The sequence below is a fragment of the Cetorhinus maximus genome, chromosome 30 (assembly GCF_964194155.1).
Source record: "Cetorhinus maximus chromosome 30, sCetMax3.hap1.1, whole genome shotgun sequence".
Lineage (NCBI taxonomy): Eukaryota > Metazoa > Chordata > Chondrichthyes > Lamniformes > Cetorhinidae > Cetorhinus > Cetorhinus maximus.
Window position 1 is genome coordinate 16,716,283 of NC_135908.1, and position 27,751 is coordinate 16,744,033.

At 45.8% G+C, this 27,751-nt stretch overlaps 1 protein-coding gene across 2 annotated transcripts in view; it reads right to left on the reverse strand.

The window, feature by feature from the left end:
* The window catches only part of dapk2b (death-associated protein kinase 2b), a 155,065-nt gene that overhangs the window by 61,502 nt on the left and 65,812 nt on the right, over positions 1-27,751 (reverse strand). For both annotated transcript variants that reach the window (XM_078532519.1, XM_078532518.1), the window contains exon 3: positions 10,329-10,550. In XM_078532519.1, the coding sequence (XP_078388645.1) occupies positions 10,329-10,550 (222 nt within the window). The remainder of the gene's footprint in view (positions 1-10,328; positions 10,551-27,751) is intronic.

Below are 27,751 nucleotides of genomic sequence, written 5' to 3' on the forward strand. Positions count from 1 at the left end.
GCTGGCCAATCAGAGGCAGGCAGCAGCATGGGTGAGCTGGTGGCTGCCATTAGTACAACACCCACTCACGGTCTATCATCACTGGATCCCAGGCCACAGGTGAGTGATGGTGGGAAGTGTCGTCGTGGGGGACGGTGAAGGAGGGCTCGGCCTCCAGCCTTCCCGTCACGGACTTAATTGGAATGGAGGTAGGAAGGTGTGGGGGCTCCTCCTGCCACTCTCCTCCCCTCCAAACTTGCCTTGGGGGAGGGCACTAAATTCCACCCACAGAATCAGACAGCGCAATGAGGCCACTCAACCCATCATGCCTGATCTGGCTCTTTGAAAGTGCTACCTAATTAGTCCCGTACCCCTGCTTTGCAAAGTATCCGTTCCAAGTATATATCAAATTCCCCTTTGAAAGTTACTATTGAATCTGCTTCCACCACCCTTCCTTAGAGTGATCACAGGTGTGTCCCATCACTCAATAATACAGCACATTAGTGCTGTTTCCTCTGAGCTGTATTACCAGGCAACGGTTACTCAAAGAATGAGAATTTAAGCCAAGGCACAATAAATACATTGACTCATCCAATGGGGGAGGGGGCTGGTGCATGTGTGGCATTGAGGGAAGTTGCTGGTGCAGGTGGGAAAGAGTGTGGTTCACTAGCACGCAAGAGACACAGGAGTCTAGGTTCCCCATACAATTGTAACTCCATGGTGGTGAATTTTGAACCTGACAGGTTTCCTGCAGGGAAGTCAGCCTGACTGACAGGCTTGGCTTCCAATCAGCTGGGCAGCTTTCCAGAGGAGGCCACAGGAACTAGTTTCCGGCCCCCGCGGTGAGGCGGTGTGGTGGGGGATGGGGGGTGGGGTGGGGTGGGGAAGGGTGGCGGGAGTGCAGCTAGGTGGCGCTGAGAGGAAGCAATCCTGCTCCTCCTGGCCCACAAGCCGGCTGGGGAGGGGCTTGCCTTTTCCCCAAGGCTGTCCTCGCCTTGCTACACCTACAGGATTTGCCAAGGCCTGAGAAACCCACCGGGCCACAGGTAAAACACCAAACCCCTTCCTGGGAGCGGATTGGCAGCACCACCCCTCACACAGGAGGAAAAAACAGTTCGGGCCAGTATTCTTATTTCGCAGTGTTTACTGGTGCTCCATTTTAAGGTATACAGGACCAGTTCGGACCCGTACTCTCATTTCCCAATGTTTACTGTCTTTCCCTTCTGGGCCCCCACTCCTTGTCCTGCCTCAGTGAAACCTGGAAGTCAGCTGGTTGGAAACGGGTCCCAGTGCGCTGGGAATTTTTGCCCATTTGACCTCCATGAGTTAAAACTCCCCCACGTCTATTTTATTCAACCTTATCGTTATAATCTGGAGTATTCAGGACAGGAAAAAACAGCTCAAACATTTGGTCAAATTCAACCCCATCAATCTTAGCCCTGGGTACACGCTACCTATTAACATTCCTCAGGTGACGCTTGTTTTGCTTTGTCGCCGTGTGAGGTTTTCTTTCCTCTTTATGCTCAGACTTCAGTTCGTCAAAATTAGTAACCATCGATTTCCTTCTCTTTATTTCCTTTCCTAACATAAATTGTAGAATCTGCACAGAAGGAGGCCAAGCAAAATTTTAAACAAACCAAATTAAATCCGTTCCCCTGCTTTTCCCTCAAAGTCCTTCAATTATCTTAAATTAAACCATGAACTTACTGAAACAAATGGACTGCCACAGTTTGGGCCTTTTATACCCCAGTGCTTCTGTCCAACTTTCATAGCAGTTCCCATGGGGAGACTGGGGGCAGAATTTAATCCAGGAGACGAGTGTTTTGCCTGCTGGCTAGAAGGTGGGCGGTAAACCCGTGACACCTCCTTTCAGGAAGGCATTAACCACTGGCGCTACGTCCCAGTTGTGAATAAAACAAAGAACACCCCTCCATCCCTCACCGCTCACAACCCCCCACCCACTCCCCCATGACACTACCATGCCAACCCATGCCACTTCATGCACGCAGCCAATCAGATACTTAAGCAGCCAGCACGGGCCTTCCCCGGGATCAAGGACCCTGACGGCTAAATCCTGCCCCCATCCCCTACCTACCGAGGCGTCCGAAGTGACGCTAGGAGCAGTGGTAGCTGCCAGCAATGCTGGGTCGCTCAATCTGGCACTGAGCGCGTTTGAACAAGTACCACTGGATACCTGCCCACCTCCGCCAACAACCACCCCACCCCACCACCACCCCCCACACCCCACGCCCAGCGGCATGTCAAAAAATTTAAAGACCAGGAGATTTAAATGCCTTGACAGTTCCAATCAGCTTGATAGTTCCAATAGGTTTATCCAGTTTTTATGCACATTCAAACCTACTTTTAACAATCCCAAAGAGCATCTGAACTCTCCCAAAGGTGTCCCTGGACCGCCAAAAGAACCCTATCTCTCCAAAAAACTCTGACAGCTTTAGACCTTCTCCTGAAAGGTCTAAAACCCATACATTGTGTTTTGGACATCCCAGTTACAAAAAAAATGGATCTTTTGAAGACAGCTAACATGAGCAGGCACCTCCCTGATCCACAGATGTACAAAGTACAACCCACCCCTGTCTCCCCCCACCGCCAACCCCCCACCTCTGTTAAAAAAGTGGATGCCAGTTCTGGAATCGGGTCTTCAGCACCATTTTGGCCAAGGTAGAGACCATCTCTGTCTTTACGAAAATTCAAGCCTCAGGGGTCTGATTTGCAGCAGAACTCTTGAATGAAACAGTTTGGTTTGACTGGTTATATCTGCAAAATGAGACAATGCAAATTCCAGTTCACTATCTGAGTTCAAATACTGTTCGCAGAGTGAAAGTTTAGCACCATAGCTGCAAGTTATGCTTTGGGACTTACTTTAAATAAAAGCAAAATACTGTGGATGCCAGAAATCCGAAATAAAAACAGATGAAAGGTTACCGACCTGAAACGTTAATTCTGTGTCTCTCTGCAGATGCTACCAGACCAGCTGAGTATTTCCAGCAATATATTATTTAGGTTTCTTTTATATTACAGAACCAACAGGTGTTAATGCTTGAAAACTACTCTTGCTTACATACATTTTCCCTAATGTAATTGCAACCCCAGAATAAATTCTCCCCATAGCTTCAAGGACAATTTAATATTCAGAGAGTTTAGAATAATCTGTTTGTTAATCAATATTAACATTTGAAATAGATTTTTTCACCCACCAAAAGCAATGTTTGACCTGAACAAAGGCTCCCTCACCTATATGGGCCAAGATCTTCATGCGGGTTCTGGAAAATACAACCTGTGCACCTCTACACCTTCCAAAATACACCCCTGAATCATGTGTGACCTTGCCCGGGGATTTTTGTGTTTTCACACAAGGGTAATGTTCGCGGTACATTTTGCAAGCGTCATGGAGTGCGTGAGAATTGTGGATGCGGAGGTGGGCCTGTTAGAAGGTCCTCCTCGGCTCTCCAATACAGCATTCAGCTCCTACCATTGTTTAAAGGCCCCCATAAACCTCACACCCCCATACCCACTCCCCATGCCACCTCATGTCCCATCAGATACCCCATGCCACCTCCATGCCCCTGCCCCCCCCCACCATAGCCACTATGTATGTATTCACTATGTACAGTCCTCAGGAGCTATGCAATAGCAATGGGAATTATTTTCAAATCATTGTAAAAAAAAGAAATTAAATCTCTAACAATTCAACAAAATCCTGCATTCAAACAGACTATCATTGTTACTGGGGTTGGGGGGGTGGGGGGGGGCCAGGAAAATGACTCCAGTTCAAAAAAAAGTTGTAATCCTTTAAGTGTCTATCAGGTTTGTAAGCAAACAAGAAATCACATTAAAGGCATATTCTGTTATTATAGCTTCTTAAAACTTTCCATTGTTTTTGGATCAATAGACCAGCTGCTGAGCTGAAGCCATTATCAACTTTTGAAACCTAGCTAAGCATTCAAAATGGCTACAGCAGTCATTCGAAAAGCTCCCAGCTACATTGCCTGAAACTGACAGAAGTAGAATGGTGTCCATTTCCATTTCAAAGCAGAGTGCCTGTCAATCAATGGAGGGAAGCAAGAGCAGAGATTTTTTTCAACTTTCAAAAGCAGGGTTGTTTTTTTTAAAGTCAGTCAATTTAAATCACAGCACAAAACATGACAGTATAGACTGACAGGATTTTATTTACATTTTAATGCATAATGGCATTTTTGACAATTGTAATGCATGACAACAATTACCCAATGCTGGTCAATGTAAGAGTCAACTTGCCTTTGCAGATTCCGATAATAAATCACTGCATTGAAAATGTATTTGTGTTACAATACAGCATCTAACAGTGATATTTGAAGGAATCAAAACATTTTATACTTTGAATGCTCCCAAACCCTCAGCAGGCTTCCCCCAGTGGTCGCAAACCCTTCAAGGAAATAATGGGCCGTAATTTCAGGCTAGCGTTGGAAAATGCGGGCCCGCAGAAATTAGAAGAAAATTGCGTGGCCACTTCCATTCACCAGAACTGCCTGGGTCCTGCAGCGACTCCTCGCAGGCCCCAGCAAAGTGCAGATCCAGCAAGTTCAAGGAGGCCACGCCCTCTTATTTACAGCACTAGCTGCCGTCAAGCAGGTCAGTTTAAAGGCCAGGGAGAAGGTAAGTGTCTAAGCTAAGTGGATAGGATTTGTGGTTTGGGGGTGTACGGGGGTGGTCTGGGACTCCGAGGTTTTGGGGGGTGGGGGGTGTGGTCAGGGGTTCCGAGGTCAGAGGGGGTTCCAAGGTTGGGGAGGGGGGCGGTCTGAGGTCGGCAGGTGGGTGGGGGGTGGTCCGGGGTCGGGTGGGGATGGGAGGACTCCTGTGGGTGGGGCATCGGTGGGGGAGTCCAGTGAGGTCGGCCTGGGCCTTTAGAATGGTTACCCAGAAGTTAGAAGAGGTTTTAATTCTTCAACATTTTCTGGGTAACTATTGGTATAACCCCTGCGGAACCATCTGAAGTTTGTGATTTAAACCGCATTTTTCGGATGGTTCCCAGCGCGGCGCAATTGTCCAGAGGAAATTGTCATTCAAACCCTTACCTGGGAACTTGTCAGAGGGATTCCCCTAACATCCCCAAATCCAACACTGGGGAGTGCGGAAGTTACAGGCCAATACGTTTAGGTCTTCCAAAGCCCACAGCAGCGCGTGAAAATTGTGTCTGGGAGGAAATGCAATTTTCCTGTGGTCCTCACAATGGGGACCCCGATCTCGGAAGAGGTGCCTGTGCCTTTCACACTCGAGGCCTTCCTGACCCACAAAAAGGCCACACCAAAATGGTGTAGGGTTCGAAAAGGAAGAGGAAAATAGCTTTCCCAGGGGGAAAAAAACAAGTTCAGTGTTTCACAACCTGCTTTGTACCTCCACTGGGAGAGGAAAATCTGGCCAAGGCCTCTGTGGTTCTTCATTTTGATTTGTGGTGGAGAGGAGAGCCTCCATTTCAACCAACGACCTTTAGAATACAAAACGTTTTTCTATTTCTCACGTAGCTATTTGTGGGATTGTAAATATACTAAAAATCCCAACAAAGATTCACTGTAATACCGGCCTAGAGCCTGGCTGAATTTTCGTAAAGATCAACTAAGGCTAAGAATTTGTGATCTAATTGTATAGCTTTGAAAGAATAACACTCAGCTCCCTCAAGGATCCACAAAGCGGGTGTTCAACTAGACCTCAAGAATCACATGCTTTCAAGGTTTAATCCCTGAACATTAAATTTATCTGAGGGAGTAGTGGAGTGCCACAATTCACTCTCTTCCAGGGAGGAAGGAGGGAAAGTGGGGTGGTGGGGGAGTGTGCGAAGGGAAGTCGGACAGGATTTCTGCTGATAAATGTGCATTTCCATACATTATGAATGCACATGTACCTAAGGAAGGATATACTTGCCATAGAGGGAGTGTAATGAAGGTTCACCAGACTGATCCCTGGGATGATGGGACTGACCCATGAGGAGAGAATGAGGAGACTGGGCCTTTATTCCCTAGAGTTTAGGAGAATGAGAGGTGATCTCATTAAAGCATACAAAATTCTTACAGATCTCGATAGGGTAAATGCAGGAAGGATATTTTTCTCCTGGTTGAGGTTGGGGGGGGGAGAGGGCAGTCTTGAAAGAGGGACACACATTCAGAATAAGGGACAGAGATGAAGAGGAATTTCTTCACTTAGAGGGTGGTGAATCTTTGGAATTCTCTGTGGAGGCTCAGTCATTGAGTGTATTCAAGACAGAGATCAATAGGTTTCTAGATATTAAAGATATCAAGGGATATGGGAATAGTGCGGAAAAATGGCATTGAGGTAGATCAGCCTTGGTCTTATTGAATGGCGGAGCAGGCTTGAGGGGCCGAATGGCCTACTCCTGCTCCTATTTCCTATGTTCCTCCGCTTGCCCTGTGATGGCTCCCATGATTAAATAGCCAACTAAAGGCTTGCACTTTATGGATCTGCCCATGTTGGTGAAGCTGGCCAAAGGAAGTTGGTGCCCGCCCAATCCCAGCAGCAGTCGGCAGAGGAGAGGCGGGAAAAAAATTGGGATGTGGGAGGAGGAACATCAGCTGCAATTCAGTGAATGAGCCCATTAAAAACAGTAACACACAGAACCGAGTGCAAATATATCTTTCGGAACAATCATTGTATTCTCCAGTACAAAACGCTGTGCTTTCAAAACGTTTAACAGCGAGTTAATGAGCTGGAATAAGGACTACTTACATTTTGAACTATTTGTCTCCTTTTTTTTTTAAACATAAAAGTGATATTGCCCAAAATCTCAGCCTATGATAAATCCTGCAACAGAAATAAAACAGCAACCACTTATGTGGCTTCACATTAGGGGCTATCAAATCTTACGGAGGGAGGCTATTCGGTCCACTGTACCTGTGCCAGCTCTTTGACAGACCTACTAAAACAGTCCTATTTCCGTGCTTCTTCCCCATCACGCTGCAGATTTTTCCCTTTCAAGTCCCTTTCCAATTCCCTTTTGAAATTTCTATGGAATCCACTTCCATTGCCCTTAAGATAGTGCAGCCCCCCCCACCCCTTTTTTTAAACCTTCTTTCTTTTGGAGATGGTGGGGGGGTAGGTAAATGTCCACTTTTACTTCTAAAAAGTGACTTCCTCCCACAGAGTGAACTTTAGGAGTGCAGCAAGTAAAATTAAAATCAGATTTTGTTGGTGGGAACAACTTTGCTGATAACGCGTCTTCTGTAAATGTTAAACAGCTACTTAAATCGGTATGTGGCAGGAAGTTTGATAACTAGATTGGACGAACTTTTATCACTGGTAGCACTGTCGCCTCAGAGCTAGATCCAGAGACTTGACCACATAGTCTTGGCTGACACTCCAATGCTGCATTGTCAGAAGTGCCATTTCAGTGTTAACCCGAAGGCTCAGCTGCAGGCTCTCAGTTTAATTTATCACTCGAAAGGCGTAGATAAAATGTCCTGGGGCATTATTCAAAGAGCAGGGAAGTCTGCTTGATGTTTAGCCAAGGTTTCTCTCTTAGTTAACAGCACCAAAATCAATTTAGCTCATGGCTCTGAAACTCTGTCGTATTTAAACTGGCAGCTGATATACGACGGTGACCACGCTCCAAAAGTACTTCATCGGCTGTCAAGCACTTTGAGATATCCTGAGACCATGAAAGGTGCTATGTTAATGCAAGTTCCCTCTGCCTAAAAAACAAGAACACTCCAATTCATTCAAGTTTGCTGTTTCTGATCCTTTTCAACAGCAATGCCCTTTTTAAAAAAAAGAAACTGTAAACCATTCTAACCAGAAATTGAACAGGGCCCAAGACTGAATGAAGCTCTAATTGTTTTATTGGCATATTGTGCAAGCAATTAAAAACTTTCATCACTTAGCCTGTACATTTGACATCATTAGATATGCAGAGCTGATTTTGACTTTATGGTGAAATCCTAAGTTAGATGTCAGTGTTTTATTAATTACATTGTTAAGGTTTAATGGCAATTACATTAAGTTTTAATGGAAATTACATTGTTAAACAGGTGATGGGTATCTGTACAACTATAAATGGGGATAGCTGGGACACTGTTGGGGGGGTTTTGGAGGGGGTTGTGGTGGGGTGGGACAGGATGGGATGGGACTAGTGTTAACTATGAACAAAGTCAATAAATTCTCTCCAGCAAAGAAAGCAGCTGTGTCTTAGCTTTAACTTCACCAACTGGCGTGAATCCAATTAATATTAGATAGACTGAGAACTAGTTCAGGGACAGAAATAACAAAGTGGTGATAAATAAATAAGGCTGTCGTCTAGTGGGGAAGTGGAGATTGGCTGGTTAAGGGGATCTGTTGTATCTCACTTGATGTTTACACTATTAGATAACAGATGTTAGTTTCTTGTATTTTGTAGATTCTCCATTATATTACTCACAGTAAACTGAAGGAAACAATATTTTATAATGAGAGACATGTTGTACCATGAAAATATTATATAATATTGATGAAGCACTGTATCACTGCTCATGAATAAAAACACTATTGTCTGCCTGCTTCTGTAACTCTTTGCTCTTTAATTATTTTGGTCTATCTCTACCTATCCATTTTCTTTTGTGCATCTCCCTCTCCCTCTCTCTGTATACCTCTCACTCATCTGTCAACCTTTGCATTTCATCTACTCCAGTGTCAGCCGTGGCTCAGTTGGCAGCACTCTCGCCTGTGTCAGAAGGTGCTGGGTTCAAGTCCCACACCTGGAATTGAGCAGAAAAGTCAAGGCCGAGATCCAAGTGCAGTACTGAGTGAGGGCTGCGCAGTCAAAGGTACCATCTTCCAGGTGAGATATTAAACCGAGTCTTAACTCTCAAGTGGATGTAAATGATTCCATGGCACTATTTCAAAGCAGACCAGGGGAGTTATCCCCGGTGACCTGTCCAATATTTATCCCTCAATCAATATCTGTGAAACAGGCTGTTTTTTTACCACATTGCTGTTTGTGGGGACTAGCTGTGCGCATATTGGTGGATGCATTTCTTACAACAGTGGCTACACTTCATTGGCTGAGGTTTCCTGTGATCATGAAAGACGCTCTATAAATGCAAATCTTTCTTTCCTTTAACTCTTTGCATTTGTGTTTCCTCCTCTTCTGTTTGATTCACACATCTGGATAGCGGGGTAGGCCAAGGGGGCTCAATGGCTTCTGTCACTCAGCTCTCTGTTTCTCTACCCTCAGGGGCTGGATTGTATATCACTAAATCACATTTACGGTAGGGAACACATGTCAGGAAAAGTCATCGAGAACAAATGTGGGAGATGAGAATGCAGCTCTGACTGCTCCAGTGCCTGCACACCGTCAGCATTCATTATCATTGGTGTGGTCAGCCTGCATTACAATTGTATTAGGTAGGAACATAGGCCAGGAGAAAACATAGAAAATTAAATCCCATGGGTCTCCTCTGGGCATTCAATGCCTGATGCGCACCTCAAAGCTATTTTCCCGCCTTATATCCAGCTTCCTCAATACTGTCACCTAACAAAAAATATTGATCTTAGTCAATTGTTCCCCAGTATCCTCGGACTTTGGGGTCAGAGGTTTACCCTTTATGTGGAAAGAGTGCTTCCTGATTTTGCTTAGGAGCAGCTTTGCTCTAATTTTAAGGCTATGTTCTCAATTCTTACACCAAAGGAAATCCCTGCACCAACTTTCTCAAATCCTCCTAACATTTTAAACACCCGACCAAGTCAAATCATGACTGATGCCTGGATGGGGCAAAGTGCGCAGGGATGTAAGGGATAAGCTGCTGGGTGAATTATGAGCCAAGTTAATGGGAGGCTGTAAGCTTTGCAGCAATAGCGATTACCATTACGGAATCCCATTATCAACATGCTAAGGGTTACCATTGGGCAGAACTGAATTGGACCAGCCATATAAATACTGTGGCTACAAGAGCAGGCCAAAGGCTAGGAATCCTGCGGCGAGTAACTCACCTCCTGACTCCCCAAAGCCTGTCCACCATCTACAAGGCAAAAGTCAGGAATGTGATGGAATACTTTCACTTGCCGGGGTGAGTGCAGCTCCAACAATACTCAAGAAGCTCGATGCCATCCAGGACAAAGCAGCCGCTTGATTGGCACCCGATCCACCACCTTAAATGTTCACTCCGTCCACTAGCTTTATATTAGAGACAGATGCCTTTATGTTGATTCATACCAAGTTGGTCGCTGCATTTCATTAGCACGGACAGAAATAATTCTCGACATTAAAGGGTTTCTGTTTCAGCAACTCATTGTTCAGGCCAATTAATACTATCCTTCCTGTTCTGACTTTCTTTATCCCACCAACAGAAAAGGAAATCCTTTTTACTCACAGTTCCAGAATGAGGACAACATCTGTTTTATTCTCATAGACATCGTGTAAGGTGATAATATTTGAGTGCTGGAGCTGTTGTAGGATGTTCACCTCCCGTTCAATTTCCTCGCGTCTCACTCCCCTTCGACTGGCTCGAACCTGCCGCTTCTTAATAAACTTTGCTGCATATTGAATCCCAGTGGTTCTCTCGCAGCATTTCTTCACGATAGCAAACTGGCCACTGTAGTGTTACAAAAGAAAATATAGTTAGGGAAAAGCAATCCGGTCAGGTGTCGAAAGACGTCAATTTTCAGATGAAACCACATGTAAAAAGAACAGGAAATTCTCATGGACCCATGGCCAACATTCTTCCCTCAGCAAACACTGTGGGGCCAGGATATTGAGGTCGGCAAGCTAGGGACGGGGCCCGCTCGCTGACGCGTAAAATCCTGGGGCCGAACTCCCGACATCATTTCAATTTTCGGGTCGGCGGGAGCTCAGCCGAATCGGCTGTGCGCCCGCCGACCTGTCAACGGTCAATTGAAGCCATTTAAAAACTAATTCAACCAGTTAAAGGACCTGCCCGTCCAACCTTAAAAGGTTGGTGGGCAGGCCGGGAGCCCTGGAGGGCTTCAGAAAAAGCATGATGCCTCATCCACGGGCGGAATGAGGTTTCGTGTAGGTTTTTAAAAATTTGATAAAAGCTTAATTAAAAGTGATGGGCATGTCCCATCTCATGTGACAGTGTTACATGAGGGGACATGTCAGGGGAATTTTATTTCTGTACATTTACCATTTTCAAATTTGGCACCGATCTCCCTGAGGCAGCACTTAGCCTCAGGGAGATGAGTGCGCTCTTTCACGCACATGCATAAAATGGTGGCACGCCCCTGATCGGGGAGGTGCCGATTGGAGGCGCGCCCGCTCCTGAACTCTCCCCCCCCCCGGACGGGGGGAAAATTCTGCCCCATAAAATAAATTGACCATAGGAATTGCAAAAAGAGACTGAGTACTATCTCATTTATCTTCAACCATCTTGGTAATCACGTGAGACAATACTTCATTCTTTCATGGGATGTGGGCATCACAGGCAAGGCCAGCATTTGTTGCCCATCCTTAACTGCCCTTGAACTGGGTGGCTTGCTCGGCCATTTCAGAGGGCAGTTAAGATTCAACCACATTGCTGTGGGTCTGGAGTCACATGTAGGCCAGACCAGGTAAGGATGGCAGGTTTCCTTCCCTCAAGGTTATTAGTGAAACAGATGGGTTTTTCTGACAACTGGTGATAACTTTCATGGTCATCATTACTGAGACTAGCTTTACACAATGAGTCGCTTGTGCTATTCCAGAAAAACAGCCAGTGAAGGATAGAACTGGAACCTAATCTGTACACACTTTTATACATTTTTATTTAAGGAGACACACATTACAAACATACACCACCAAGCTCAAAAGCCACAGTGTCAGTCTGCTCCTATACATAAGGAGCACAGTGAATCCCCAGTTAATGTGCACTGTCTGAAGAGAATTAAACATTCAATTAATATATAATTAGCTAAAAGCAGATGACTGTGGATGTTGGAGATCTGAAATAAAAACAAAGTGCTGGAAAAACTCAGCTGGTCTGGCTGCCTCTGCAGAGAGAGAAACAGAGTTAATGTTCTTGAGTCCAATATGATGCTTCTTTGGGTCATAATGGACTCGAAACGTTAACTCTGTTTCTCTCTCTGCAGAGGCAGCCAGACCAGCTGGGATTTTCCAGCACTTTCTGTTTGAATTTAATATACAAATTAACATTGTTGGGTAATGACGCCAGTCCATTTCTACCAATTATTCTACAACAGACCCAGGTACAAGATGAGGAAATGGTGAAGAGCTTTGGGGACCATAGGTCCAAAGTCACATTTTTCATCCCAAGTCACGCTACACTTAACCACAAGTCATGACTCTAATTACTCATCCACTGGATCCCAAAACGCCATTGGACTTGAGTTTGTGGCTGCTATGATTGTTTAACTGTACAAATGCAAGTTTTTTCTTACACACAGTTTACATTTGTTCCAATGTACCAAAGTGTCGTTTTAAAATAAGAATGAAATACATGTTCCTTCAGGGATATAACACATTACTAAAAAAGAAATTGTAGGAAGATACTAAAATGGAAAGAAGACTCCATTGCTAATACAAATCAGTATTTAAAGGGATTATGGATTTCGAGAATTTCTCAAAGGTTAAACATTGGTATGGGCTATGCACCACAACCAGGTGATTAATGCTTTGTTACTGAAGTAAAGATCGCACTTTCATTCCTGCCTTCCACCCTATCACTTACGTTCCTTTCCTGCCCCACTTTCCTTGGCTCTGTACTTGCTTAAAAGCTGTTCATCTCTAACACCCTGATGAAAGGTCATCAAGCCAAACCATTAACTCTGCTTAGGCAGAAAGAAACAGAGTGTAAAAGAAGTATATCATCTAAATGGTGAGAGATTACAGAGCTCTGAGGTGCAGAGGAATCTGGGTGTCCTAGTGCATGAATCACAAGAGGTTAGTACACAGGTGCAGCAAGTCACTAGCAAAGCTAATAGAATGCTATCGTTTATTGCGAGGGGAATTAAATATAAGAGTAGGCAGGTTATACTTCAGTTATACAGGGTATAGGTGAGACCACACCTGGAGTATTGTGTACAGACTGGTCTCTTTATTTAAGGTGAAAGTTGTAAATGCATTGGAAGCAGTTCAGAGGAGGTTTACTCAATTAATACCTGGAATGGGCGGGTTGTTTTATGAGGAAAGGCTGGGCAAGTTAGGCTTGTATCCACCGGAGTTTAGAAGAGTAACAGGCGACTTGATTGAAACATAAAATCCTGGAGGGTGGGTGTGGAAAGGATGTTTCCTCTTGTGGGAGAATCCAGAACAGGGGGGGGGTCACTGTTTAAAAATAAGGGGTCACCCATTTAAAGACAGAGATGAGGAAAGATTATTTCTCTCAAGACGGCTGGGAGACATGGAATTCTCTTCCTCAAAAGGTGGTCGAGGCAGAGTCTTTGAATATCTCTAAGGCAGAAGTAGACAGATTCTTGACAGGCACGGGGGGTGGGGGGGTTGTGAATGGTTATCGGGGGCAAGCAGGAAAAAGTGAAGTTGATGTTAAAATTAGGTCAGCCAGGATCTTACTGAATGGCGGAGCAGGCTCGAGGGGCTGAATGGTCCACTCCTGCTCCTAATTTGTATGTTTGCATGTTTCCAATATTTTCTGTTTTTATCATAATTTTAAGGATGTTGGTTCAAGGAACCCCTATGGTTCTGTAATTTCCCCTTGTTTTTATCTGGAGAATTTAAAAGGTTGACCAATAGCATTGTTTGAGCCAAAGAAAATGCTGAAAAGTTGCACAATTCTGCAAAGAAATATTGACTTGCTGGTAATGTCTTGTAGATAATATGAACAACGATGTAAAGTTAGTTCCTTAATTGCTCACTCCCATCGCAGTTCAAGTCAACAGTGCCACTCATTCTGATCAACAACATGGCTTGTCTGGTGGGGGACCAAAAGGTTCAGTTCCTGTCTATTAAACAAGGAACTAGTGTACAGTCTGGGAACTGATGAAACCAATTATATTTAAAAACTCTTCTTCTATTCATTCTTTAATAAAGGAGAACAAATTGCATCGGCGTTCAATGTAGTGTTTTTGTACCAGGCACGAACAGAGTAATTAAAAGAGCAAACTATCAACTCCCAGAGCATCAGGAAGGAAAATGGCCCCAAATGAAGCTTTGTATGTGATTAGTGGTCTGCAGTTTGACAGAGTGCACTTCGTCTTCTGGTCTTAAGCTAACTACTGACCACTAAATGCCCACTCATTCGCGTTGGTGGAACCCAGTGAACTCACTCCCCTGTTGTAGGCTCTGAACCAGTCTGGAGGCTTCATCACCCATATCCCTTTCTCTGACAAGCCGCCCCTGACATTGTCTATCCAACACTTCCTTGGGATTCCTCACTCTCTTGCTCCTTGTACCTCTACTCAGGACCCATGAAAGCTTCTCTAGGGGCAGAATTTTGTCCTCGATGGGTGGGCGGGCCCCACCGACTCGGTGGCGGGCGGGCAGCTGATCGCCACCGCCGAAACAGGCCCCGCCGCCATTTTAAGTGGGCAGGCCAATTAAGGCCCCGCCCATAGGGCCATCCGACGGGAAGCACTATGCGCTCCCTATGTGGGCGGAGGGGGATTCCCCAGCTGTCAGAGTGCTGCCTCAGGGAGAGTGCTGAAAGTTTTTGAAAGTTTAAAAATAGAAAAATTTTAAAATTATTAACATGTCCCCCCTCATGTGACAATGTCACACGAGATGGGACATGTTAATAACTATCACAGAAACTTTATTAAAGTTTTTTAAAACAACATGAAACCTCATCCCGCTGGTGGATGAGGTTTCATGTTGTTTTCTATTTGCCGCCAGGGCTCCTGGCCTACCCGCCAACCTTAAAGTTGGACAGGCAGCGCCTTTAATTGATTTAACTACCCTGTCAATGGCCTCAATTGGCCATTGACAGGTCAGGTTGGCGGGCGGACAGCTGATTTCGCTGTCTCCCCGCCTTCCTGAATATTTAAATAGGTTCCCCCCGACATCATCCCGCGTCATTTTCGCGTTGGCGAGAGGGCCCCACCCCTAACTCGCTGACGGAAAAATTCTGTCCTAGGAGGTTTACATTTCTGAAACATGCCCAAACCCTAACAGCTGTTCTTCCTGGATCTTCTATGCAAGCATTGTTCCTTGTCCAAGCCATGATCTTATTATCTTGATTCCCAATTCTTTGCATCCTGAATATCCCCAGGGTTTCTCTCTAACACTGTGAACCACGGCTCAATGGGTAGTACTCTTGCCTCTCGAATTGGAAGGAGCACAAAAATCCAGATTTAGTGCAGTTCTGAGGGAGAGCTGCACTATTGGAGGTGCGTCTTTCAGATGAGACATAAACCTCAGGTGGACCATAAAGGATCTCATGGCACTATTTTGAAGAGCAGGGGGGGGGTTCTCCCACGTGTCCTGGTCAATATCTATCCTTCAATCAACATCACAAAAACAGATTGTCTGGTCATTATCACATTGTTGTTTGTGGGAGCTTGCTGTGCACAAATTGGCTGCCATTTTCCCTGCATTACAACAGTGACTACACTTCAAAAATACTTCATTGGCCATAAAGTGCTTTGTCAGTGGTTGTGAAAGGCACTGTATATATAAATGCAGGACGTTTTCTTTTCTTTTCAAATACCTTATCTCTGCTGTTAGTATCTATTGTTAGTCAACTTCTCTCACCTTCCAACACTCACATCCATGCAATGAGATGGAAATAACCTTTGTTTCATGAGCTCATCTTTGTTTTTAACCAAGATATATTTAGGGCGGAATTGTCCCAAATTCACACCAAGTGTGGTAGCGGGTGACATTTCACCTGCTGGCCGCCAAATCGTCCCAATCCCGCCGATTTCATTATGCATTTCCGGGAAACATGCCATTTCGATGGCATGGCGCCTACCACGCCGTCACCTCGCCGCTTCATCACTCCGGCCGCCACGTTTGAAGTACAGCCATGCACACGCCTCTCAGTGCTTCCAACCCAGGGCTGCTGTAAAGAAGACATGGCCCCCAAAGGCAAGAAGACAGCAGCCCCCAGGTTCAGTGACACGTCCCTCGAGTGCTTTTTGGACGCTGTGGAAGCCCGCCATGATGTCCTCTAACCCCGCTCTGGCTGCAGGAGGGGCAGCTACATTACCACTCCAGCTTGGTAGGCGATGGCAGTGGGGATCAGTGCCAATGCTGCACAGAAGAGGTTGGCCATCCAATGTAGATAGAGGATGAATGATCTCATCCGTGCTGACAGGGAATGGCAACCATCTCATCACTGTAAACTCTCACACTCAAGCCCATCGCACATTCATTGGCATCCCCCTCACTGCCAGCTCAAGGGACATCACCACCCATTCTCACACACACACCCTCACATGTCCATCTGGCCTCATCTCCTCTGGAGACTGCCTCCTCAGCCCTCACCATCTTCAGGCAGATCAACATGTGCCCCCCACCACCACACACACTCTGGGATACCCCCCTTCCCCAGTACAGCCCTCGCCCTGAAGCCTCTTCCCTTGCCTGAGGCCACTTCTCCCCCTTCCCCAAGCAAGGCCTAGCCCTGCAACCATTGAAAAGCCACCCCTGCCTAATGGCTGGTGTGGTCGGTAGAGACCTGCCCATGAGCCCCCCTATAAGTGATGTGGTGCTGCCTGTGAAGCCTGGCGCTGATGACTGTGTGAGTGTTGATCGAAGCAAGGTAGGCAAACAAACCTTGAAGTCCCGAGTGAAGTGCAGCCCGCCAAGTGCACACCTTATATATACTGTTGTGAAACACAGTGGCATGCAATAAAGCCGACACACTCGAATGATCCAGCGTGGGGGATGGGGGGGTGATTTCGGCAGGCTGGGCTTATAATGATATGCAGATGTATTACAATGAAGTTCCCGATGTCCAACAAATGGGAGATGCAGCCCGCCATTGGCCGGCAGAGCGGACAATTGCAAACTGGTTTCATGATGTCGTGAAACCGACTTTTGGCCGTATTGTCCACTTACGCTGCTGGACACACCTGATGCCAACAGGCATGGAACCTTCCACCCTTAGTCTTATATATACTCCTACTTAACCACAAACTCTCCAGGTACCAACAGAATAGTTAAAAGGAAGTGCACAGCAGTTTTTTTGTAGTCTGAAAACAAGATGGTAAAAACTGACAAGTACACAATCACCTGAAATCTTTAATGCCTCCTTGAGGAATAAGGGCTGAGAGAAACTGAAACCCTCCCCACCCACTCTTCCCAACCTTTCTAACTCTTCTCCTGAAGGTGTAGAAGGTGCATGAGCCAGTATTTTCGCAGTAGCTCTTCCAAATGGTGAAAGATGGCAGGTTATTTAACCTGACCTAACCTGCAACTATACTTCTCGGTTTGAAAAAGCCAGAATAAATTATAATCTGCATAGGATCTTCAAACTAAAATGAACAAACACGCGCAATGCCAACCATGTTCCACATAGATGACTAATGGTTCATTCCCTATTCTTAAGAGTGTTTCAAAAAGACATTTGCTCTACAAATCCCATTTTTGAAAATTATTGAGTTCACTTTTTTTCTGTGCACAGCAAGCAAAGGGAAGTCCAATTGTTATGTTGATTGCTCCCATTGGAGAATAGCTAATTGGGGAAGTAGATCAAAGTGACAACTTTGATCATTGATGATCCATCACTGTGTTAATCTCACTAGTATCGGTTAATTTAACACCGTAATGGTTAATTTAACACCATATACAGTTAATTTATCATACGGTTAATTTAACGCAATAACTGAGGGATGATGAATTACTCTTGAATGAGCTTAACAGCAAAATTCATCTTTATTCTGTCGAGCCAATGCTTGCTTATCCGTGTTTTGGAGGGTCAGTGGCTCATATCGGTACTAATCAACGAGCAGCAAGATAACTAAGCAGTGCTAAGTGAAGAGTCTGTTAACGCTTTCTTTCACATTTACACCACATTCCACTAAAATTAGCCTCTAATGCCTGCACACAGGCCCTTCAACAGGGCAGGGTCTTCTGCCCAGGAGCATGTTGTAATGGTGTTGGTTACAGAATGCAATCTTTGTAGTCTTCTGTATGTGAATAGCAAGTCTTTATTAACTACTTGTAACTATATGCTTACAGTAAAGGGTACAGGCAAGAAGCTTTCTCCATCTCCAAGTCTTAACACGTCTCTGGCCAACACCACACGAACCCTAAGTCTGGGTCACTTGTCTTCTTACATCACTGTGTGGACGGTACTATACTCAGTTCCACATTGGCCATGTGCCAGACCCTTATGCTAGAGCAGTATTCCTAGCTGGAGTGATTCACAGCCACTGTCTGAAGTCAGTAGCCCAGGGAAGACAAGGGAGGATCAGGAATCTTCCTTGTTCATACAATCAGTAATGCTACTACCACACTAACCAGTCAGAGAGCTGTCTAAAACACATCACTTTAATAGCTAGAAGTGTTTTTACTAGCCAAACACCTCTTTGCCACATCCCCCATGGTGAACTGGCAGCTGTCAAGTATCAATCGTACCTCAACTTTAAAACAAAATAAAACTCAGGGAACTATTAACTCCAATGCCAACAGTGTAGTTCAGACAATACCGAGGCATCCACCAAGATGGATCATAGAGAAAATAAATATCAGAAACGGGCAGGGGGGTATTGGAGCCTCTTGAAAGGACTAATTGATCGAAATGAGTCGGCACAAAACAGAGCTAAATTTGCGTATCTGCTAAATTAACAGCTCAACCTAATCCAGGTCACTTAAAGGCTCTGAACTCAGTTGGCCCCTCACCCCTAGGTGACTCTTAAAATCGATGGGGTCAGCCCTAGGTTGACAGACCGTTAACCAAGGTTGATGGTGGATGGCTCGAGCGCCACAGAAGGCAGGGCTGGGGTGATGGTGGGAAGGCCGAAAGGCGGCTGAGAGAGGGTGTAGGGTGATGGCTTGCAGCTCCAGGGATCCAAGTGTTGGCAGGTGGGGAGGGAGTGGCAGCAGTTCAAATTCAAAATCCTCCTCTTGGACAGGCAGAATGATATTGCTGGTTTGCAGGGAGTATTGTTTAAATATGATACCTGGACCTTCGACTACCATGAGGTAACGACGGGGCCGCCGACTTCATGCCCATGTCCCATCACATAATTGGCCATGCCCCTCGACTGCGTGTAGCTGCTGCCTGACTGCACATGGCCAGTCGCCTCGCCTCCTGGCAGAAGTCTTGCCCACTTCCAGTCCCACTGTAGGGACACTCATTGCTGCAGCAAGGTTCTGCAGGTCAAGCTTAGTCCATTCAGATGCCGTGTCTGATTGTAGACTCCCTACCATGATCCTAACCACCATCTGCTGATTCCTGATTTGAGGAATACCACATCCCTTCTCATTTCTCCTGAGGGAAGAAAATGAATGCTTCAATATCTCAATGAGCCTCAATTACCCTTTCTTAACAGACATCAATGCAGATCCCTCCCCAACTCATTAACCTTTCCTGGAGTCTGTTGCGCGCACACACAATCCTGTAACAAAATGTCTCCTCTAATCTCTCCTCCAGCTCAAGACTTTTGAATTTTGAATGACTACTGGTCCTAGCTGAAATGGTCAAAATAAATAGCTTGCTTACTACATCTTAATTTCTATTTATGGACTGCAGTGGTTCAAGAAGGCAGCTCACCCCTCCCCCCACCCCCAACCTTCTCAAGGGCAATTGGGGGTGGGCAATAAATGCTGGCCTAGCCAATGATGCCCACATCCCCATAAATGAATAAATGAACATTATTACTTTAAAAAGGGATTGTATATTGCACATGCCATGACATATGAACTTCTAGTAATTTACTTTCTCTCTTTTTACAAAAATAATAGAAGAAACTTTTCATTTTGTAGTCAAAGCAGCTAGAAAGAAATTTGTGTTTAGCCTCCTCAGTTTTTTGATTTGAACATTACACAGTTTTTCAAACTTTGACTTATGCATCTTAACCAGCCCCGGGCTTAAGCACCACAAAATCTGACCATAAGATTGCAGAAGCCATTTCCAAATCCTGTGAACCAGTTTCAATGAACAAAACTCAAGAGGAACTGCTAACAGACAAGAAATATTTTTTATAAAAGCTGTACCCAGGTACCTGACAATCTCCTGTTACAATCCATGTAGATCACTAGAATCTATTAGGAAAATGGGAATAAACTCTTAATTTGCAGGGGCAATCCAGCTTCCAAGACACAATGGCTAATAACCTTAAATCAAGTCAGGGTTTCTACAATTCAAACTTCATCAAGTATTGCTGAAAAAAAGAGACATGTCGAAGCTTTTTGTCTTGCACTCATCAGGACACTTCGCAAGGATACCAATATAAGGGGGAAAACAACAATTTATACTGTATGTGAAGAGAGTGCTGATTGGTTGGCAAGTGGTGTTGCTGTGGAGAATGCACCAGTGATGGTGACTGACAGTTAACAGCCCAGCATTGTTTAAACCAGGCAGTTTGACCCTGAGGAATGAGTCAGCGAATGGCTGTCACTTATTTTGTTTAGCTGAAACAGACACAATGTGTGTACATGTTATTTCTGTAAGCAAAGAACAGGGCCCCATGTATTAATATATAGAGCTTCCAGAGGGGCTCAAGATCTGTACTACCAAACGACTATTCAAAACTCATTGTTACAAAAACCAATAGGATAAATTAGTATTGGATGCATCGTGTAGCTCTCAATTGCTGCTCTGTAATGCCCACGTGCATGTGTGAAGTTTACGCTCGCCTTCCTTCCCCCCACCCCACACAGGCAGCGCTGAGCGCTGAGCGCCGTCGCTCATGTTTCATGCTGGGTGGGCCTTAATTGGCCCATCAGTGTGAAATCATGGTCCGACCCCAATCACGGGTGGCAGTCAGCTTCCTGACCGCACCTGCCCACCCGACGAGCTAAACATTCTCCCCTCTGTGAAAGAGCAACATGGGACAAGGAACAGGTGGCCCTTTTGGGGGGTGGGGTGGGGAATGTTCCACATACCCCATAAAGAGACAGGCATAACTGGGGCCCATGCAGGTACCCATAGCCACACCTTTTATTTGGAGGAAGAGACACAAGTTGAAGGAGAAATTGTTCAGTGTGAGGACAAGTTCAGCCAGATGGAGGAGAGTGGTGGTGGATGGGGATTGTTCGGGCCTCTGTTCAAGGAACAAGCGGAGAGCCCTCAGACCGGTGAGGAAGGTGTAGAGGGATTGGACGTCCATGGTGAAGAAGAGGTGGTTAGGGCCAGGGAACTGGAAATTGTTGATATGACATCGGGCGTCAGAGGAATCGCGGGTGTAGGTGGAAGAGATTGGACAAGGGGAGAGAGAATGGAGACAAGATAGGAAGAAATGCGTTCCATGGGACAGGAACAGGCTGACACGATGGGTCTACCGGGATAGTCCTTTTTGTGGATTTTGGAAAGGAGGTAGAAGCAAGCTGCCGGAGTTTGGAGACTATGAGGTTGGAAGCTGTGGAGGTGAAGATCTACATAGGAGATGATGTCAATGATAGTCCTGGAAACAATGGTTTGATGTTCAGTGGTGGGGCTATGGTCCAGTAGGAGGTAGGAGGAAGTGTCTGAGAGTTGGCGCTCAGGCTTTGCGAGGTAGAGGTCAGTACGCCAGACAACAACAAGTTCTGCCGAAGGGCCATGAAGGCTCGAAACGTTAACTGATTTCTTCTCCGCCGATGCTGCCAGACTTGCTGAGTTTTTCCAGGTAATTCTGTTTTTGTTTTGGATTTCCAGCATCCGCAGTAGCTTTTAGCTTTTTGTTTTTAACAACAGCACCGCCCTTGTCAGCAGGTTTGATGGCAATGTCAGGGTTGGACCTAAGAGACTGGAGTACAGCAAGTTCATAAGGAGACAGGTTAGAGTGGGTGAGAAGAGCAGAGAAATTGAGATGGGTGATGTCACGCCAACAGTTCTCAATGAAAAGATCAAGGGCAGGTGAGAGGCCAGTGGGAGGAGTCCAGGTGGAGGGAGAATACTGGAGGCAGGTGAAAGGATCCATTGAACGGAGGGAGGGCTCCTGCCCAAAGAAGTGAGCACGGAGACGAAGGAGGCAGAAGAAGAGTTCAGCATCGCACCGAGCCCGAAATTACTGTTTAAGGGAGGATGGAGCAGGTGAAGCTGGATAAGAGGCAACGATGGGTGGGGGCTAAGGAGAGATTGACGAAGATGTCATGGACAAAAAGACAAAGGGAGTGTTAATGGTAGTGGTAAGGGCTAAAGAAGGTGCTGATAGTGGCATAAAGGTCAGAAAACAGAATGTGTTAATAGCAAAACAACTATTCTTATCTGTGTTAAGGAATTAAAGCTCCAACAACTTATTAATGCCGAACTCTTCTCCTGCTGCCTTTGGCTCTGTGCTCACTTTTTAGCCCCCACCTATCACTGGCCTATCCAGCTTCACCCCCCTAAACAGTATGAATTTCATCACATTTCTATTTCCCTTTAGCTTTGAAGAAAGGTCATACAGACTCAAAACGTTAACTCTGTTTCGCTCACCACAGATGCTGTCAGGCCTACTGAGATTTTCCAGCATTTTCTGTTTTTATTATACATTATAAATATATAGCTAGATTCAATAGGAACTTCCTTATCAGGAAAAAACTAATACTAAAACATTATACCCTCTAAGTTGCAATATCCTACATTGCTAAATTCCTACATTGGTAAATGATAAACTTTTATATGTTTAAACTTATTTTATTTTAAAAGAAAAATGTAACTTCCTACTTAAGTTACCTCCTGCCTACCACAAATCCTGCTCCCTGAACCCCCTGCTCCCTGAACCCCCGAAGCCCCCCTGCTCCCTGAAGCCCCCCTGCCCCCTGAAGCCCCCCTGCCCCCTGAAGCCCCCCTGCCCCCTGAAGCCCCCTTGCTCCCTGAACCTCCTGCTCCCTGAACCTCCTGCTCCCTGAACCCCCTGCTCCCTGAACCCCCTGTGCCCTGAACCCCCTGCGCCCTGAAGCCCCCCTGCTCCCTGAAGCCCCCCTGCTCCCTGAAGCCCCCCTGCCCCCTGAAGCCCCCCTGCCCCCTGAAGCCCCCTTGCTCCCTGAACCTCCTGCTCCCTGAACCCCCTGTGCCCTGAACCCCCTGCGCCCTGAAGCCCCCCTGCTCCCTGAAGCCCCCCTGCTCCCTGAAGCCCCCCTGCTCCCTGAAGCCCCCCTGCTCCCTGAAGCCCCCCTGCTCCCTGAAGCCCCCCTGCTCCCTGAAGCCTCCCTGCTCCCTGAAGCCTCCCTGCTCCCTGAAGCCTCCCTGCTCCCTGAAGCCTCCCTGCTCCCTGAAGCCTCCCTGCTCCCTGAAGCCTCCCTGCTCCCTGAACCTCCTAGTCACTGCAGATCCTCCTCCTTCCCAACCCTCAGCACTGTGATTTCTATCCCTCCCCGGCCTTCGAGTTGTGGCCTCTTCCCCTCCTCAGACTCATGGAGGCCGGGGAGCAGCAAGAGGCTGCTCCAAAGTGGCGCCAGTCATACAGGGAAAGAACGTTAAAATGAATCTCGTGATACTCAACGAGATTACAGGAAAATGGATGGATGGAGTCAGGGAGCCGCCATTGGCTCACGGGCCTTGCAATGAAAAATACCAGGCTAGTGGCTGCTATGCAATTGAGATTTGATCCTGGAATCAATTGGATTAAGAAAGGTTGATCTAGTCTCACTCCTTGTCTCACAATCAATAACCCCTATGACATGGGCTCAATTCAAGGGTCTCTTATTACCTTTCGTCACATTGGGGCAAACATTGTAGGTCCAGCAAACTAACTTATTTCACTGCCTGGACATAAATAAAAGTGTGGGAGCAGGCAGGGATGATAGGATACGGTCAGGAAGAACCTGGAGCTCTTAGTCTCCTGGCCTAATACTCACATATATTTACCACAATGAACCTGCACAGAACAAAGAGCTGGCTGGGATTGAGCGGAGGCCATAAAACAAACATAGCTTTTTTTTTTAACAACGTTCCAAACTGTCAGAATTTAATGTTCTGAGTTTGCTCAGTCATTGAGATTCCTAACAGTGACAACAACGGAGAGCTCAGCAGAGGAATAGGTCACTGTCACCAGGTCTGCGACGTGCAGTCAGCCCACAGGCTGTATCCTGCCCTTTTAAACTTTGAGATGGTCCACGCCCACACACCTCCTCCCCCAACAAACGCAATCCAGCCAGGTTTATCTACGTTTCTACATCCTTATCTCACTGTCTTCCTCGATACAGTTCTGTAGTCCATCAGTTGACCAACCATCACATTTCACATCAGAATTCTTATCCGAGACTCAAAAATACAGATCTCTATAGAGTGTACAATTTGACCCAACTGGTCAGGGAGTTTGTGCTCCACTTGAGCCTCCTCCCACCATACTTCATCCAACACCCATCAGTGTATCTTTCTATTCCCGTCTCCCCTCACCTTCTTATCCAGCTTCCCCTCAAGTCCATCTACATTATGTGCCTCAGCTAATAAGGTTGCCAACCCTCCAGGATTGGCCTGAATATCAATCTCCAGGACACTGCTCTGTGCAAAAAATCAGAGGGACATTAAAAAAAAGATTTTTTTTGTCATTTTTCTTTGACTATTTCTCTTTACCTGATGTAAAAATATTAAAAATGGGGGGGTTGGGGAAAGGCTGTTTGGCTGAAAGCTAAGCAGCATTCAATTGGGTAATGCATCATTTTTGCTTTCCGACTGGCGTAGGAAGGCAGTGCGTCACAAGGATGGATGTGTTGGCCAACTAATGGCTGAAGGGTGGAGCAGGTCATGTGATGAACCCTCTGGGGATACAGTTAATCACAGTTGGCAACCCTACTCAACGGTAGTGAAACCTGTAAATTATTGACATCAGCTAACCTTTTATTTGCAGGTGCCATTATTGCAAAGAGGTCATTGCGTGCACTGACAGAGGGATTCAAATAGCAGGGGATTGGCAGGGACAGAGGATGTAGAGAAAATTCAAACCTTGGGTCCTGATAGGAAGAGCGGCTGTAAAGGGGGGGGGCGTGGAGGGAGAAGGGGAGGGCGATTTAAGTCCCAGGGAACAAAATCTGGAACTTGCTGCCCTCGAGGGTGGTTGAAGCAGCAATGGTTCCAAAAGGAATGGGTACTTGAGGGAAATGAACTCTCAGGGCCATGGGGATAGAGTGGAGGAATGAGACTGACTGGATTCCTCCACAGAAAACAGCACAGACTCAATGGGCCAAATGACCTCCTTCTGTGCTGTAATGACTATTTTTTAAAATTTGTTTTTGGGATGCGAGTGTCACTAGAAAGGCCAGCATTTATTGCCGTATCCCTAACCAACCTTTGAAACTGAGTAGCTTGCTAGGCCATTTCAGAGGGCAGTTGAAAGTCAACCACATTGCTGCGGGTCTGGGGTCAAAGGTAAGGGTGACATAGTTCCTTCCCTGAAAACATTAGTGAAGCAGACAGGTTGTTATGTTATGTTGTCCATGGTTGTACACGGCAATGTCCTGGAGATTGATCTTCAATTCCTGGAAACCCCAGACCAATCCAGTAGTTTCACAATTGTTACTAGTAAGCCTGACATATTATTCTAGGATTTCATAATTAATTGAATTTAAATCCCCGCAAATGCCGTGGTGGGATTTGAACTCGTGTTCCTGGAGCGTTAGTCCTGGCCTCTGGGTGACTAGTCTAGAAACATTACCACTATGTTACCGTTGCCAAATTCAGGAGCCAACACGGTCTTCAGACTTGGATACAGTGTGTAATTCAAACATTTGAAAGTGTGACATGTCCCCCATTTTAAGTAATAAATGGACTTGGTATATGTAAGGCTGTCTGAAGCCCAGAATTTGAATCATCTGAGGTTTCCTCTGATATTTTTTTATAATGCATGTTCATTACTCTTCTGAGGTGTCTGTTTTTTTGGGAATGTCAGTCTTTCTGTACCCTCGGTGGTAGCAAAGTCCACGTTCTCACCACTCTCTGGGTGAAGAGGTTCCTCCTGAAGTCCTTATTGGACTTATAAGTCCCTGTCTTATATTTGGCACCCCTAGTTTTCGACCCCCCACACCCGCCCCAACTGGCGGGAACGTTTTCCCCATGTCGACCCTATCAAACCCTTCCATAACTTCCAAGGCCTCTTACCGGTCGCTGCTCAGCCTTCTCCCTTGTGCCGACTCAGCAACCTTGAAGTTAAGATTTGGGAATATTAATGTGCATAAGAATTCCTCTGTCTATTGTTTCGGCCACAGCTTCAGACTTATTTAAAATAATAAGGGTTAACGCAACTTTGAAAATAGCAGAGTACAGAATCCTACATGGATGCATTAATCATTCAGAAACCTTTAGCCTCCCGGTCTATTTTCCGCATATTTTCAAGGTCTGTGTTTTCTGAGCAAAACTGCCGAGGTTCTTGATGCCAAACTTTAAACTTCGTGGACTTTTTTTTAAAAAATGGTCAGGAACAGCTCCACATGTGATAATTAAAGGGACCTTCTAGCTTTTGAAAAAAGTAATAGTTAGGGTTGCTGTGTTACTAACTATTAACTTTAGCGCCGTCCCAGAACACATGTGAAAAGGCTCACGAGTGACAATGGTGCAACATTCCCACAGACTGAAGGGATGGGAAACCACAGGAAGAATTTAATGCCCTCCCCTGGAGTCAAGTTTGGTAGTTGTGGGGGGGGTGGGGGGGTGAATTTAGTTAGGCAGGAGAGAGCCGGGCGGGGACCTTCCCGCCTCTGCTCCCGGTTAAGAATCAAATCTACAAACTGGCTTCAGCATTTCCTGAGTGCCGATTAAGACCAACCCTTTGTGTACGGGCTTAATCAAGGCACTTTCTGTGCCACCATTTGGCACAGGGACCAGAGCGTACACAGGCTCAACGAGGAAGGGAGAAAATAACTATAAAAAGAGGAAATGTCAACCTCGCACGCAGAACCAATTCATAACCCAATTGATCCATTTTATACAGTTTGGCTGTGAACAATAAGGAGCAAAAAAAAGTCCAAGTATTTGTTGCTGCCAGGATTTGTTTGTACACTTTAAGAATACTCTTTGTATGGTTACTGACATTTTTTAGAAGGCAGTACGTCAGACTACACACCAGACCCCACACGTATGTTTTATAAAGGAACTTCCTGACACATTTCTGAATTCCAAAATAGTTTCCTGGCTTAGTTGCCAAGTTATAAAACCAACACTACTCCTTTGCCAAATTAATTGCTCCACGCATTAGATAGATCACAGATGGAGCACAAAAAGGAACTCATATAACCTGACCCATATTATGCTTTTTCCATGGGGATATATTTTTGAAATCCAATGTGCAAATTAGTACCATTCAAAGTGAGAAAAAGTTTATTTCTGTTGCGTTTGTATTTCAAGAATTCTTTAAGGTTTTCCTACAAGGTTTTAGCGGTGGTTCAGTTGGCAGCACCTTTGAGTTCCAAGGTCTTGGGTTCAAGTCCCACTCCAGAGCTTGAACATAAAAATTAAGGCCAATACTCCACTGCAGTACTGAGGAAGTGCTGCACTGTCAGGGGTGCCTTCTTTCAGATGAGACATCAAACCGAGCCTCGTCTGCCCTCTCAGGTTCTTTTTTTTATTCATTCATGGGATGTGAGCATCGCTGGCTAGGCCAACATTTATTGTCCATCCCTAATTGCCCTTGAGAAGGTGGTGGTGAGTTGCCTTCCTGAACCGCTGCAGTCCACGTGCTGTAGGTGCACCCACAGTGCTGTTAGGGAGGGAGTTCCAGGATTTTGACCCAGCAACAGTGAAGGAACAATGATATATTCCAAGTCAGGATGGTGAGTGGCTTGGAGGGGAACTTCCAGGTGGTGGTGTTCCCATGT